General features: G+C 41.1%; 1 protein-coding gene across 1 annotated transcript in view; it reads right to left on the bottom strand.

Moving 5' to 3' along the window:
- Nucleotides 1-15702, bottom strand: part of vta1 (vesicle (multivesicular body) trafficking 1) — a 167930-nt gene that overhangs the window by 62076 nt on the left and 90152 nt on the right. The window contains exon 4 of the mRNA XM_078405455.1: nucleotides 3490-3565. Within this exon, the coding sequence (XP_078261581.1) occupies nucleotides 3490-3565 (76 nt within the window). The remainder of the gene's footprint in view (nucleotides 1-3489; nucleotides 3566-15702) is intronic.

The raw sequence follows: 15702 nt of genomic DNA, 5'->3' as shown, positions 1-15702 counted from the left end.
TGTAAATAGCACACATTTGCACGTTGGTCTCTGACACTGAACACTAGTCTCTGACACTGTGAGGCAGCAGCTCCACCAGTTGCACCACGATGCTGGCCTTTCTATAGGAAAAGAATAGGCCCTTGAATTTTCTACTCCAATCCCCCAATGAATAAGAAATAAACACTCATTATTTTCTCACATACATTGACATTCACAGGTCTTGAAGTGCTTTCAAGTATAGGCACAACAATAATGTCATAGGGTGACAAAATCACACGACAAGGGAAACAGGCCCTTCAGCCCAATAAGTCAGTGCTGAACATCCAGCACTATTTACACAAATCCCAATTTACACAAATCCCATTTTATTCTCCCCACATTTCTATCACCATTTCCAACCCACACACACACACTTCCAATTCTATCACTTGACTACACACTAGAGGAAAAAATCAATAGTTAATTACCCTATCTTTGGGATATGGAGGAAAAACTGAGCTTTCTGGGGAAACCCATGTGGTCACAGGGAGAACGTGCAAACTCCACAAACAGCACAGGTGGTCAGAATTGAATCCAGATGCCTGTAGATGTGAGGCAGCGGCTTTACCAGCTACATTACTGTCCCGCCCAACTGTGGCCATTTGCACACAGCAAGCTTCTGCAAAGAGTAATGTGATAATAATAACCTTTTGCTGATTTTCTTCAAGGAATACATTTTGTCAGAACAATGAAAAAAATTCCCCAGTTCTTCATCAATCACTGCCTATAGGATCCTTTATATATCCATTAAAAAAATAGAATCTTGCATCTCAGTGTTTTGCATCTCAGCAGAAATTGACACCTCTAATGTCACAGCACTTTACGTCAGATCTCTGCTGCCATAAAGCGCATCGTTATCTAATGTTGCATTACATCACTTTGGAATAGCAGAGGGAAAGTTGTAGTCCCATATCCATTTGCAACAAAGGGTGGAGACTATTTTGAACTAGTGATTTGATGCGAGTATATCAAAACTAAATGCCCTGCTCCACACCCCATCTGCTATCCTATTTTACCATGTAGAATACTTTCTATTTTTCCGTCAGTGCCTGTGAAAAAGCCCTGGATATGTAACTTGGCTCATGAACTTCTAAATTGATGCCCCTTGATTACGGACTGTTCACACAAGGGGGACAATCTTTCCAAGTCACCATACAGAGTCCCCTACGAATTCAATTCTCAACCACTCCTTGTGCAAATAATTAACATGTTGGAATATAGAAACAATATTTGAATTATTCAGTCTCATATGTGTGTCCTGCCATTTTAGATTTGGCTGACGTATCTTAACTTCATCCGCCATTCACCACCTTCAGATTGCAGAGTGAAGAAGGGTTCTGACCTGAAACTTCACCTATTCCTTTTCTCCAGAGTTGCTGCCTAACCCGCTAAGTTACTCCAACATTTTGTTTCTATCTTTAGCATAAACCTGCATCTGCAATTCCTTCCTACACAAAGTAAATCACAAACTCTGGCAAGTTGGATCACAACCTAAATTGCTTGCTCTAAACTCTTCACAATCTATAAGATATTCCCTTGATATCAGTTCTTCCAATTCCTGGAATAAATCTGTTTCTATTTATAGACAGGAACCATGAATCCACAGCTGAACACCAGGCCATTACCCCCCAGACTGTTTCTGATCTCATCACTTCTGGCAATCTGCCCTCCACAGCCTCCATAGTCTCCAAAGCCTCCTAGCCCCGCACGGCCCGCTTCTACCCCAACCCAAAAGTCCACAAACAGAACTGCCCTGGAAGAGTTTGGACGGTCCCCCTGTGACCACATGCACTTTCTCTGGATATTCAGGTTTCACAGAAACATAGAAAATGGGTGGAGTATACCATTCAGCCCTTCGAGCCAGCACTGCCATTCAATATCATCATGGCTGATCATCCAGAATCAGTATCCTGTTCCTGCTTTCTCCCCGTATCCCTCGATTCCGTTAGTCCTAAGCCCTGTATCTAACTCTCTCTTGAATACATCCAGTGAATTGGCCTCCACTGCCTTCTGTGGCGGAGAGGTCCACAGATTCACAACTCTCTGGCTGAAAAAGTTTTTCCTCCCACATTTCAAAGAGGTGCTTGTTTCTAGATTAATTGGCCAGTCAAATTCTCCCTAGTGTGCAGTATATAGAATTAGTGTATAGGTGATCGTTGATTGCCGCAGACTCGGTGGTCCGAAGGGGCTGCTTCCATGTTTTAAATCCAAACTAAACTCAACCCATTGTTTCTCCCTGCTCTTGCTTCAATTAACTCATCTCCACATACCTTGATTCTATCTTATTCACCCCCCCCCCCCCCCCCCGATGTTGGTTTTGAGGTGTCTAATGAGGTCAGTGTGGAACTACAAACAAATGGTGATGAGTTGCCAGATGGGGTGGGATGCTTTGCAGGCAGTGAGGTGGTCCCATATCCCGAGAGCTTGGCCTCAACTTAGAGCAGTCATTGGCCAGAGATTCCAAAGAATGCCTGCTTCAGGAGTCCAATTCTCAGAAACAAATAGGAGAGGAGGGATCACTCCTGCTTGGTAGATCATGAAACTGGGTCTCAAATTCCAAAATTAAAAGGAAAGATTACATACACGACAGTTGTATTAACGTACTAAAGAAAACTAATAAGTCAGAGAGAGATGGAATATTGTTGCTGGTTGAAGTATCGAGGATTAGGGGACAGAATTTAAACATATGAACCAAATCGTTCAGGGATGAAGTTAGGTAATATTTTAGCACACAAAAGATGATAGAAGTTCGGAACACTTTGACACAAATGACAATTGCTGCCAGGTCAATTGTTACATTAAAATATGAGATTGATAAGTTTGCATTAGTCAAAGATATTAAGGGTTACAGGGAGAAGGTGGAGTTAGGTCACACCCAAAGGTGAAAAAGTCACAATGCGCTAAGTTGTTTACTCTAGTTATGCTCTTATGACAATGGCAATTCTTTTACAACATTATCTAAAAAGCTCCTCGATTTAGGACTATACTTAGAGATCTTTACAGGTCTGATGGCGAGGCATCAGGGGTATTGACATGATTATGCTTCCACTTCATACTTCCCTTAAGAAATTTCCAAAAGCAATCTTGACCCTTTCTTTTACAAAAATAAAAAACAAGATCAATGAACAACATTGTAATTAATCATTCAGTCATTTCCTCAAGTTCTCTGGGGCTTTGCTGTGCGTAAATTGGCTGAGGCAATATGCTAGTTAACTACAGTGACTGCAATTTAAATATATTTAATTGGCCCTAAAATACTTTGGAATGTCCGGAGTGTGTTAGTTCTGTTGTAATACATGCATCAATGGATAAATTACTCATTAAATATATATATTCCTTGAGTTTAAGAATTAAATCACAGTTTTTCTTGCAAAGCATACAGCACTTCATAATGTTAAAAGAAATGCAAGATTTAGCCTTTAATCTCGGCACACAATGCAATCCTAGGTAAATTATCTGCATACTTGCCTCTTCAGTGAGCTCCCCAAACACAGTAAGGACGTCGTATAACAGACTGGCAGTGTAGAATGATTTGATCATGTTTCTGTGGAAAACAAAGTACTATTTCAAAGCATGCCAGGAACAGGCAGGATTAAACATTGAGTGACACGGCATGCAATGGGTATAAGACACCTGTGTACAAACCTTCATTGTTGTTAAGCTACTGATTACATGGCCATACCCCAATTTAAAGTAGAAGCCTCTATATTAAAGTTTCTTCAATATGCTCTTGGAATTATGCCAATATCAGTAAGATAATGTCACTAGTGAGGCCAACAAGATGAAGCCACACTGAAAGGAGTAACATTTAAACAGGTTTATCTAAATAATTAAGATGTAAATAATTAAAGGATTCCGTTTATTTCCATGTTAGAGTACAGCCAAACCATTAATTAAAGAACAAGATATTACAAGATAGTAAATCTCTCTCAAACATTCAACCTGTTCAGTGCACAGCCTATCAAATATCAAAACTCTCAACGTGTTGTCACTTTTTCAGCCATTCATAGCATCCTTTACATAAACACTCTTAAATGTGTAGTCACAAAAAAGAGGCCATTCAGCCCATCCAGTCCAAGCCGGCTCCTATCAGAAAAAAATCTTCAATCCCATTCCACTTCTTTCTCCTTGTAGTCCTGTAACTCATGTATTCTCGGCGATCGTTTCGCTCAACACCTTCGCTCAGTCCGCCTTAACCAACCTGATCTCCCGGTTGCTGAGCACTTCAACTCCCCCTCCCACTCCCAGTCTGACCTTTCTGTCATGGGCCTCCTCCAGTGCCATAATGAGGCCCACCGGAAATTGGAGGAACAGCACCTCATATTTCGCTTGGGCAGCTTGCAGCCCAGCGGTATGAACATTGACTTCTCCAACTTTAGATAGTTCCTCTGTCCCACTCTTCCCCTCCCCCTTCCCAGTTCTCCCTCTATCTTCCTGTCTCCACCTATATCCTTTCTTTGTCCCGCCCCCCTGACATCAGTCTGAAGAAGGGTCTCGACCCGAAACGTCACCCTTTCCTTCTCTCCTGAGATGCTGCCTGACCTGCTGAGTTACTCCAGCATTTTGTGAGTAAATACCTTTGATTTGTACTAGCATCTGCAGTTATTTTCTTACAAAAGCTTGAAAACTCATTACCAATGTCCACTGCACAAAAACAGAAATTTTAGTAACTACCCAATTTGCTTTCAAAAATAAATTAATTCTCCAAAGAATATGGCATTCCATGAAATACAAAGTTCAATTTACTAATTTTCACTAAAAAGTAATTAGGGTGCTGTCCTCAATTTATAAAGATTTCCCCTGTAATTAAAAATGGACTAATCTAACTGTAAGAAATGCATGCCTGTTTTGACTTTGAAGACATCAGTGCATTATTAATACCAGACTGGTTCTAATCAATAGCAGTGATAAAGCCAAGTCGTTGGTGGACATCTGTTATTCATTAAATCTACAGTGTTAACCGATTGAAAAATCCTTGTCAACTTCAATAGAATAAACATTAGTGTCCCGAGAAATGCAGTGGATGTTATGAAGAGCAGGGGTGTTATAATGGAGAGAATGGAAAAAAGGTTTGTATCCGGTTTGAAGCTCGGGATCAAAGGCATTTACCCTTAAGTTTGATGATGATCCAGGAAAAGGTGAGATAGTTATACTGAGACTTGAAAAAATAGGAGGAAGGTGAAGAATCTTCTGAAAGCACGAATGTTTAAGAACTTGGTTGGTTTGAATGTTTCAAGCACCAAATTTCAAGGAAAACTGATCTCGAGGGAGGGGGTAGCAAGTGCAGATTCTATAGTGAAATAACATTTTCCCAAGAAGCTGGAACTGGAGGAAATCATGAGAGGGATGGGTACTCTCTTAAACAAGTGTCTAATGCCCATGTAATGGGCCTGTTTTTCAAGTATTCTTATACTCTCATTCCTCGAGGGATGAGAAAAGTACTCAGAGTTTTCAAAATAGTTAAAGATCATCTTACTAATTTCTGTGGCGGAAGTGCCGTGAATGATTGGAAGTTTAAGCCTCTCTTCGTCAACCACTCAAGACAAGTCAATAGTTCTAAAGGATACATAAACCTAACCTTCCAGTGGCATGGCACGGTTCTTTTAAGATTGTATTACATCATCTTTCGCCCCATTCATTGAGGTGGCAAATAACTTGGAAAACAGAACATCGACTCGCAACCTTTTCAGATGAAAAGTTATCCAAATTTTCACCAACATCATATTTTAACAACCTTCAAATGTCATCTCTGAACAATCACAGGAAGAACCTTCATTATCTACCTTACAAACTCCATCAAACTCAATTTCATCAACATCGCTATGAAATAAACCTGTGATAACTTTCAACTCTCCCGCTGCCATCTTGATGTGCAAAACCAGCATTGAAGATATGAATTAGAAGTGGGAATGGCCAAGTCAACCTCATACCTGCTCTAACATTCAACAAGATCATAGGCGTTCTGTCTGCAACCTCAACCCACATTCTCCATACTCAGAGTATGCGTCACCCTCTTGTTAAGAATCAGTCTGAGAGAATATTCTACTCACATTGGTCTTTGAGGAAGAGAGTTCTGAAGACTTTTACCCCTCAGAAGAAAGAATTCCATCAAGTCTGCCTAAATGGATGAACCATTATTTTGAGACAGTGACTCTCCATCAAGGCAATGGTTATTTGGGACCTAATATTTGGATTTCGTGAGTGCCCAGAAAGGTTTATCACGTATGTTTTCATTGTGTTCATTTAAGATTTATTGGTGATGATTATTTCAGATACATGATGTATTTTTGGGTTTTGGTTTTATTGCCTGAGATTCTTGAGCTCAAGAACATAACCAACAACTTTTATTTCAAAACTAATGGAAAATGTTTTCCTGGCTTACAATTTACTCAATAAAATGTTCTCCTTGATGATTTGGTTGCATAAAATGTATGCAACCCAATCATCAATTGAAACTTTTGTGAGAATGTGACAAAGCTGGATTTGCAGAAAATACTTTCTAGTCTACAAATGAAAAGTTTGACATATTTTGTTGATGTTTCATAGTTGTTCCTTCTTATTATTTATGGCAGCAAAATGGAATTCAGTTGGCAATATGGTTGTGATTTCCCTGTCCAGTCAGCTCAGTCATCTGCTGTAAAATGGCTTGGAAAATATGTCAGATCAGAAGAAAAGACCATGGTTTCACATTGAGCTTCTGCCACTATAAATACAGCAGCAGTGATGGCTGTCAAACTCAGAGTGGCACAAAAACATGGTAGGTCTTGGCCTGCCACACTTCCATTCCCTTTAACAGCTTGGCTCAACAGGCCATTGAATCTTTCTAGCAGCATGCTATGAAACCATAATTAAGAAGTTTTTAAAATTTAAACTGAAAATGATCTGTGTTTGTGATTTATTGCCCATCCCAGATTGCCATTTCAGATTACACTTAAATGTAAGTACTATGGGTATGTAATTAAACACAGACCAGACAAGCCAAGTACAGTGGATTTCCTTCACTGAAGGTTGAAATGTCTACAAGAGGAACATAGATAGAATAAAAGGACAGAAGCTGGGCTCATTGCTGGATGATTCAAGTTTCAGCAGCACAGATTCAAAAGATGCTAGGAGGATGCTAGAAAAAAACTAATTTAAGTAGATGGTGGTAATCATTTGCTTTCAAGGAGGATGGAAACATGAGTCGATTGGGAATTATGAAGTGAATTGAATACTTACAAAGGAAAATAATGAGGAAGGACCAAGGGAAGGGAACTCACAGAACTTATCTCCAAAGACGTACAGGTTAATTGACTGGGTAAATGTTTTTTTTAAAAATTGGCCCTAGTGTATGTAGGATAGTGTTAATGTGCGGGGATTGCTGGGTGGCGCGGACTCAGTGGGCCGAAGGGCCTGTTTCCGCGCTGTATCTCTAAATCTAAAATCTAAAAAATCTACAAGGACACAGAACAACCTGATGGGAAGTATGTAATTCAATTATTGAAAGCCAATAATGAACCAGAACTACTGAAAATTACAACATGGTATACCAATATTCAACCTAATATATTTCTTCAAATGCTCATGGACCACCTTTGTAGCCAATGAGTTCCAAATCACTTAAATAGTTTGGGAGATAATTTAAATGAAGCAATCCTGACTTTTTGGTCAATGTTTAGAGATTGGAGAGAGGATTAATAATAATAATAATAATGCATTACATTTATATAGCGCTTTTCATATACTCAAAGACGCTTTACAGGGATTTAGAGAATATAGGGAAGTGAATAAATAGATAAATAAGTAAATAAGTAAACGAACAGAGAAAGGAGACAGAAGGTGAGGTGACCTTCAGTGGTTGAAGGCAGTACTGAACAGGTGAGACTTCAGTGATGTTTTGAATGTGGTGAGTGTGGAGGAGTCTCTGACGGTTTGGGGTAGTGAGTTCCATAGGGTGGGAGCAGCGATGGAGAAAGCCCTGTCCCCCCAGGATCTGAGTTTGGTCCGGATGTGGGGGGATAGGAGATTGGCAGCAGCAGAGCGGAGGGTGCAGGTGGGAGTGTGCCTGTGGAGGAGGTCGGTCAGGTAGGATGGGGCCAGGTTATGGATGGCTTTGTAGGTCATGAGGAGGATTTTGTACTGGATTCTCTGGGGGATGGGGAGCCAGTGGAGTTTGTAAAGGACGGGGGTGATATGGTCACGGATCGGGGTGTGGGTGAGTAGACGGACAGCGGAGTTTTGAATGTATTGAAGTTTACTGATGATTTTTGAGGGTGCGCCATAGAGGAGGCTGTTGCAGTAGTCCAGACGGGAGATGATGAAGGCGTGGATGAGGGTTTCTGCAGCTGTGGAGGAGAGGGATGGACGGAGATGGGCAATGTTTTTGAGGTGGAAGAAGGCTGTCTTTGTGATGTGTTTGATGTGTTTGTCGAAGGAGAGGGTTAGGAAGATTAGGAAGAGAATGCTGTACTCTTGCTTCCTTAGAGCAGTGGAGATCTGGAAGTCGCTGCCTGAAAAGGTGGTCGAGGAAGAGACTCTCATGACAAACAAATACCTGGATGAGATGTTGCTGCACCAGAGTTTGCAGCATAACGGACTGAGAGCTGGTAAATCCAATGAAAGAAAATAGCTCTTTTTCAATGGGCATGCATGCGAGGGTCTGAATGGCCTCCCTTTGCATCAAAGATTACTGTGCTTCCAACCTCAAGGATGGAATCAAAGGATCATAGAACAGAACAGCACAGCAGAGAAATATGCCCTCTGGCCCTCCCCGTCTGTGCCGACCCTGCTGCCAATTCAAATTAATCCCAGCTGCCTGCTTATGGTTTATATTCCTCTATTCCCTGCTTGCTTCTGTGTCTGTTCCTAAATGCCTCTTAAATGGTGCTTTCATATCTGCTTCCACCCAGTGACCTGACAGCATTTTCCAGGCACCTACCACTCTCTGTTAAAAATTAACTTATAAATCTCCTTTAAACTTTTTTCTCTCACCTTAAACGCATGCACTTTAGTATTTGATATTTCCACCCTGCGGTAAACCGATCTATGCCTCACATAATTTTATATGTTTCTATTAGGACTCCCCTCAGCCTCCGACGCTACAGGCACTGTGGTACAGCGGTAGAGTTGCTACCTTACAGCGCCAGAGACCCGGGTTCAATCCTGACTATGGGTGTTGTCTGTATGGAGTTCGTACGTTCTGCCTGTGACCGCGTGGCTTTTCTCTGGGTGCTCCGGTTTCCTCCCGTACTCTAAAGATGTACAGGCTGGTAGGTTAATTAGCTTCTGTAAAATTGTAAAATTGTCCTTAATATGTAGGATAGTGTTAAAGAGCATGGGGTGAACGCTGGTCAGCGTGGCTTCAGGGGGACTAAGTGCCTGTTTCCACGCTTTATCTCTAAAGTCTTGACAGCAAAAATTATCCGTTTGTTCAACCTCTCCTTGGAGTTAATCCTCTCCAATCCATGCAACATCTTGGTGAACCTCTTCTGCAGCATCTCCAAAGGCTTCAAATCTTTCCTGTAATGTGATGACCAGAACTGCAGACAAAACTTAAAAGTACACAATACTCAATTGCACAAAAGTTGCACAGAGGTCAGCAATAATCTTATTGAATGGTGGAATAGAACTGATGGACTAAGTAGTCTACACATGCTTCTACTAAAGATGCTTTTATCCTCCATCAACTGCATCAAATGGGTGACCAGTGATTGTGAAAATTAACAGAGGGCCCTCCTGGTGGCACAGTAGGACACCGCAGAAAAAGTACTCTCTAGCACTTCCCACATATGATCTGCCAATTGACCCCTGCACTGTAAGATTTTCCAACTTGTTCATGAGCAGACTGATAAAGATATATTCATGCAGCCCCACCATCAGAGAAGTGATATCCATTCTATGGGGGAAGATAGGAAATTTGTGCAGTAGAAAGCATTATCTAATCAATAGCGTTTCAATAGGTTCAATTTTCTGGTTCATAAAGTGTACTCTATAGTCTGTCACTCTGCCTCATTTTACATCCATGCACTCATTTTTGATCAGAGACATTTGCAGTCAATCTGGGCTTTGAAATCGCTGTTTGAACTACACCGAAAGCAGCTTGCTCAGATGCATCAATCAAATTTGGAGATGACCAGCTTCTAATGCCTTTTGCCACATCATTTCTTAACCTAAAATGAAAACTTGCTCAGCCAGTATAAATGGAGAGAGGTGGGGAAGTCAGGCCCAATTTGGTACTGTGTTGCATCATCCCATTTAACTCTGTATTAGTTTGAAGGTAGTCTAATACAATCCAAAGCAGAGCTGTGTCTCTGTACAGATCAAAAGTGCAGAAAATGGGGAACAGATTTTGTCGTATCGTATCATATTTGGTGCAGGCAGATGGTGATGGGGTGGGTTAGGGAATGGTCCCAACTTGCATGTAGCAATCAGATGAGATGATGGGTATTAATAGCACGGTGGCGCAGCGGTAGAGTTGCTGCCTTACAGCGAATGCGGCGCCGGACACCCAGGTTCGATCCTGACTACGGGCGCCGTCTGTATGGAGTTTGTACGTTCTCCCCGTGACCTGCGTGGGTTTTCTCCGAGATCTTCGGTTTCCTCCCACACTGCAAAGAGGTGCTGATTTGTTTGGTGCTGATTAATTGGCTTGGTAAATGTAAAAATTGTTCCTAGTGGGTGTAGGATAGTGTTAATGTGCGGGGATCGCTAGTCAGCGCCGACCCGGTGGACCGAAGGGCCTGTTTCCGCACTGTATCTCTGAACTAAACTAAACTTCAGAGCTGTTTCAGGATGCCAATGTCTCCATGATTCTCTTGCACTCTATCCCACTTCAATCAGGAGCTGTCAATCGGAAAGTTACAGAATGTTCAAAAATTGAAGAAATAAAATTCAGCTGTGCAAATATTTTTCATGGCAACAAATGATCCAATTCCCTTTTGCACATTGCTGCTTTATCTTCATTCAACAACCGATTTCAATCCATGAAAGTTTTATTTGCCCATTGTCATAAATCTGTGCCCGCTTGTAACTGGATCAACCACCAGTTGAAACAATGCTTTCACATCAATCACATAATATTCAATCTCTATGTTAAACACCACATATTAATATCAATGATGTCCTCATGACCACGCCCACTAGCCCACCCAATGTATTCCTCATTCTGCCACATATTCAACAAATTACTGCATAAGATTAACTTCAAAATAAGCACAACGTTAGGGGGGAAGGTGCAACAACATGCAACAAATGGGGAAGAACCCCAGATCGACTAGAGATTGAAGCATGCAATTTGGGCCACAGGGTTTTAAGTGGTCCTAGTTTTCCAAATTCTTAAAGATTCTTCCAGAGACGGTGTAGGGTCAGAGAAATAGCATCTGCCATAGACCTGCTGTGGCGGTTAATGAATTAATTACATGTATTAATGCTGTCTGGGAGGCTGGAGTTTATATGTGCCGTGACCAGCCTCTCGAAGCTCTTCATGATAGTGAATGTCAGAGGGATGTGATGTTGCCAGCAATACTGCCTGACCACTTTGTGCCCTGCCTGCTATTGCATGCAAACTTAGCCACTGTCCATCTCATGCCCATGACAAAGACAGTACACATATGCTTATTTCAAATTAATTAGAGAGTGTAACAATCTTTAAGAATGCAAAAGCTGATAGCAGCGTCAAATACAAAACTCTCTTGAAACCTAACACGCTGCAAAAATCCGGGCCATAGGGAAAGAAAAGCAAACATTCATCCTTCAATTCCTAAGTAACATACTGCAGTTTTTTTTATTAATGCAGTCCCCGCTGCTTCTTCACCCCCCTCACCCCCCCCCCCCCTCCCCCTCCAAAAAAACCAAATATTTCTCTTCTTTCTTAAATCAGAAGGGGCCAGAAAAAAGTGAATTGCAGAATGGCGTAATAGTTTCAGCAGATTGCTGGAGCCAAAACACACAGCTTGTGAACAAAAATAAGCACTGTGCTCATTAACTGGGATACTTTAATGGAAATAAATTGTTCCATCAAAGAGCCCTTTCCCTATTAATAAGCAAAATCTCTGTCAGCTCAAATACTTTAGGGAAACACCTGCAGCTGTAGAAAATTTATGCTGACCACATCATACTCGCGCTGCCCATTTCCAATACCAGAGTGCTCATGCTGCCCATTTCCAATACCATAGCTGTACAAGGTGGAAGCACCTTCCAAACAGATCTACGGTTTTGCCTGTGAGTTACTTGCATACAATTTCCTCTGCTTTGCTCATGGATGCAGGTCCATTAGGCAAGTCATGGAATTTTGGCAATACCTCTGTCTTCTTTTGACTGTATAAGCATACACAAAGGACAACCATCACTGTCTCGCACACCGTGTTCTGTGATGGCATTGCAAAGGAATTGGAGACTGACCAGGGACAGAAATGGACAGAATCAGAAAAGCCCTGGATTATTTTAAAGGAGGAAGGGTGAGCCGACCTGTTGAGCACTAGTATCACTCATTATTGTGTGCGTGTGATGCACTGAAGAGGATGCATTCACAGGATGTTGCCAGGATTTAAAGAACTCATAGGGAAGAGGTTGGGCATGCTTGGACTTTATTCCTTGGAGCATAGGAGCCTGAGGAGTGATATTATAAAGGTGTATAAAATCATGAGGGGAATCGATAGGGTAAATGCACGGTCCTTTTCCCAAGGTAAGGGAATCAGTAACATAGCGAAGGCACAGGTTCAAGGTGAGAGGAGAAGGATTTAATAGGAATCAGAGGTGCTATATTTTTCTCACAGAGGATACTAGCTAGGTATGTTGAACGAGTTGTCAGAGGAAGCTTCAAGGGAGGTACAATAACACCATTTAAGAGACATTTGGACAGTTAGGATAGGAAAGGTTTAGATGGATATAGGCCAAATTCTGACAAATGGCTTAGAATGGGCAATTTGGTCGGTATGGATGAGTTGTGATTAATGGCCTGTTTCGGTGCTGTAGGACTCTAAAATCATGAATAGCATCTATTAATAAGGATGTTGCCAAGGGGCACCAAACAAATAGTAGGGTTGAGCAGTGTCAAAATAGATTTATGAAAAGGACATGGTTTTTTACAAGTTAAAAGGACATGGATTTTTACAAATGTAATTAAGAGGGAGGTTGTAACTAGTAACAAAGATCAAGCCAAACAAGTTTGCGCATGATATTTGGAGCTTAAGATCTTCACTAACACGCCACACAATTATTGAACAAAATTGTAATGTATGGTATTTGGGATAATATCTTAAGCTTGGTTAAATGATAGAAAACAATAGAAATAAACAGATCATTTTTGGGCAGGGATACTCTGATTGGTGAGGGTGATGGCATACACAGATCCATGTTGGACCCTAATCTATATCAATCATTTGGGTGTAGAGATTGTGTAATATACCCAGTCTGAAGAGGGTGACCGAAACGTCACCCATTCCTTCTCTCCAAAGATGCTGCCTGTCCCGCTGAGTTACTCTAGTTTCTTTTGTGTCTATCTTTTGTGTAATATACAGGTAGTTTTACTATAATGTGGTAGTTGTGTTCGTACGAAACCACACATTATAGAAAATCATGTCATAAAAACAATGTCAATGGGAACGGAGGATTCGGGGCCAGAGTTTCAGGTTCACAATACAAATTTTGATGGAACATCGTTGCACAAATGTCAAAAGCCACGCGGTGTAACAGACAGACTGCGTTCTTAAGAAACAATGATGCCTGATTATGACAAGGAAGTTACTTCGTACATTTCGACCTTTATTTTCCCCCAAGACACCTTATTTTCTTTCTGGTAAATTCCAAAGTAACTGTTAAGTTCTTTAGTTCACAACTGAAAGTGCATCAGAACCAATTTGTCCTTTGTAATGTAAATGGATTCTCTAGTTATCCAATACACATTTTCGCAACATACCTTAGAGCAGAACTACCTAAAGTTTGGTGGCAATGTTGGTTGCCAGTGGGATAGAGGGAAGAATCAAAGTATATGGACAGGTTCAGTGAATTGGCAAGGACATTGGGGAATAAAATGAGAGGTCTTCCACTCAGGTACACAAATTGTTCAGAGATACGGCATGAAAACACACCAGGGACAGTTTAATAGAAGCCAATTAACCTGCAAACCTGCACGTCTTTGGAATGTGGGAGGGAAACCAGAGCACCCGCGAGAAAACTCAAGTGGTCACAGGAAGTAAGTACAATCTCCATACAGACGGCGCCCGTATCCAGGATCGAACCCGGGTCTCTGGCGCTGTGAGGCAGCAGCTCTACTGCTGCATCATTGTGCTGCCCTATGAATAAAGCATCACTTACTTTAAGTCCTGTAAAATAATGTGAAAATCTTTTTAAAAGGCCGACCACTGTTGTTCAAAGCAAGATGGGTGTCCTTGTACAGTGATCAGTAAAAGTGCACACATATGCAGATGCAGCTTGCAATTGGGAAGGCAAATGATTTGTTTGCCCTATTTCTTTTTTTAAAGCATTTGCGTGAAAGAGAAGTCTTTCTCAAGTCTGACACAAAGCAATACCTGCTTATAACAGGGGTTGAGGAAGGTTCATGAAATTCTTATCTTTGAGAGGGCGTGTTTGTGTCAGTTAAACAGGTTAAGCAGACTGGGTGTGTACTCCCTAGATTTAGAAGGACGAGAATTAATCTCAATAAATATGTAAAATTCTTAGAAGTTTACAGAGTTCTCGGCTGAGAAGCCGAGAACCAGAGTTCACAGTATCACAGTAAGGGATAGATGTGAAAGCCCATTTGCTTTCACCCAGCATGTAGTAAATCTGTGGGACTTCAACCAAGAGAGTTATGGTTAGTAATTTACTGGATACATTCCAAAGCAAAGATAAATACATTTTTAGGCATTAAAGAAATGAAGCAATACTGGATATCTTGATGTTATTGAATATAAGGCGAGTATAATTAGGAGCCAAATGTTCGACAACTACTTTTATTTTTTATGTTTCTTTTGAATCAATTTAATCAGAATTTCAGATTTTTTTTCAGCATTTAATTTTTTTTAAATACCGTGAAAATAAGTTCCATTTGCACAAAATCTCAGGAGATTGAACGGAGTCATAATTACCATTTCGACAGCACTAATGGGGTGAAAAAACTTATCTGCATTGTAATTCTCTCAAATTATTATAAAATTCAATAAATACTAGGTTTAGGTTTATTATTGTCATGTATACCGAGGTACAGTGAAATCAGATCACATAATACAGTATTATACATAAATACAATCAACTCAAACTCAAGTACAACAGAGGGTGCAAAGAGGAAAATATAGAGCAACTCAGCATTGTAGCGCATCAGTCCCTAGACAAAATCCAATGATGGCAATTGGGTAGAAGTGAATCAGACAGTACCCTAGTTTATGGAAGTACTATTCCGAAGCCTGACAAGAGGTGACGATGTTCCTGAGTCAGGTAGTGCACGCTTTCAAGCTGCTGTACCTACTGCTAGACAGAAACAGGGAGGAGGAGGAATGGTTGGGGTGGGACAGGTTTTTGATTGTGTTGGCTGCTTTTCCGAGGCAGCATTAAGTATAGATGGAGTCAATGGTGGGAAATCTGGTCCGTGTAATTGACTGGGCTACATCTACAACTCTGCAATTTCTTGCAGTTTTGGGCAGAGCTGTGATGCAACCCAACACAAAATGCTGAAGTAACTCAGCGAGACAGGCAGCATCTCTGGAG

Source organism: Rhinoraja longicauda, chromosome 9 (genome assembly GCF_053455715.1).
Source record: "Rhinoraja longicauda isolate Sanriku21f chromosome 9, sRhiLon1.1, whole genome shotgun sequence".
Taxonomy (NCBI): domain Eukaryota; kingdom Metazoa; phylum Chordata; class Chondrichthyes; order Rajiformes; family Arhynchobatidae; genus Rhinoraja; species Rhinoraja longicauda.
The sequence above is the reverse complement of the archived record's forward strand: the minus strand, read 5'-3'. Positions and strand labels throughout refer to the sequence as shown.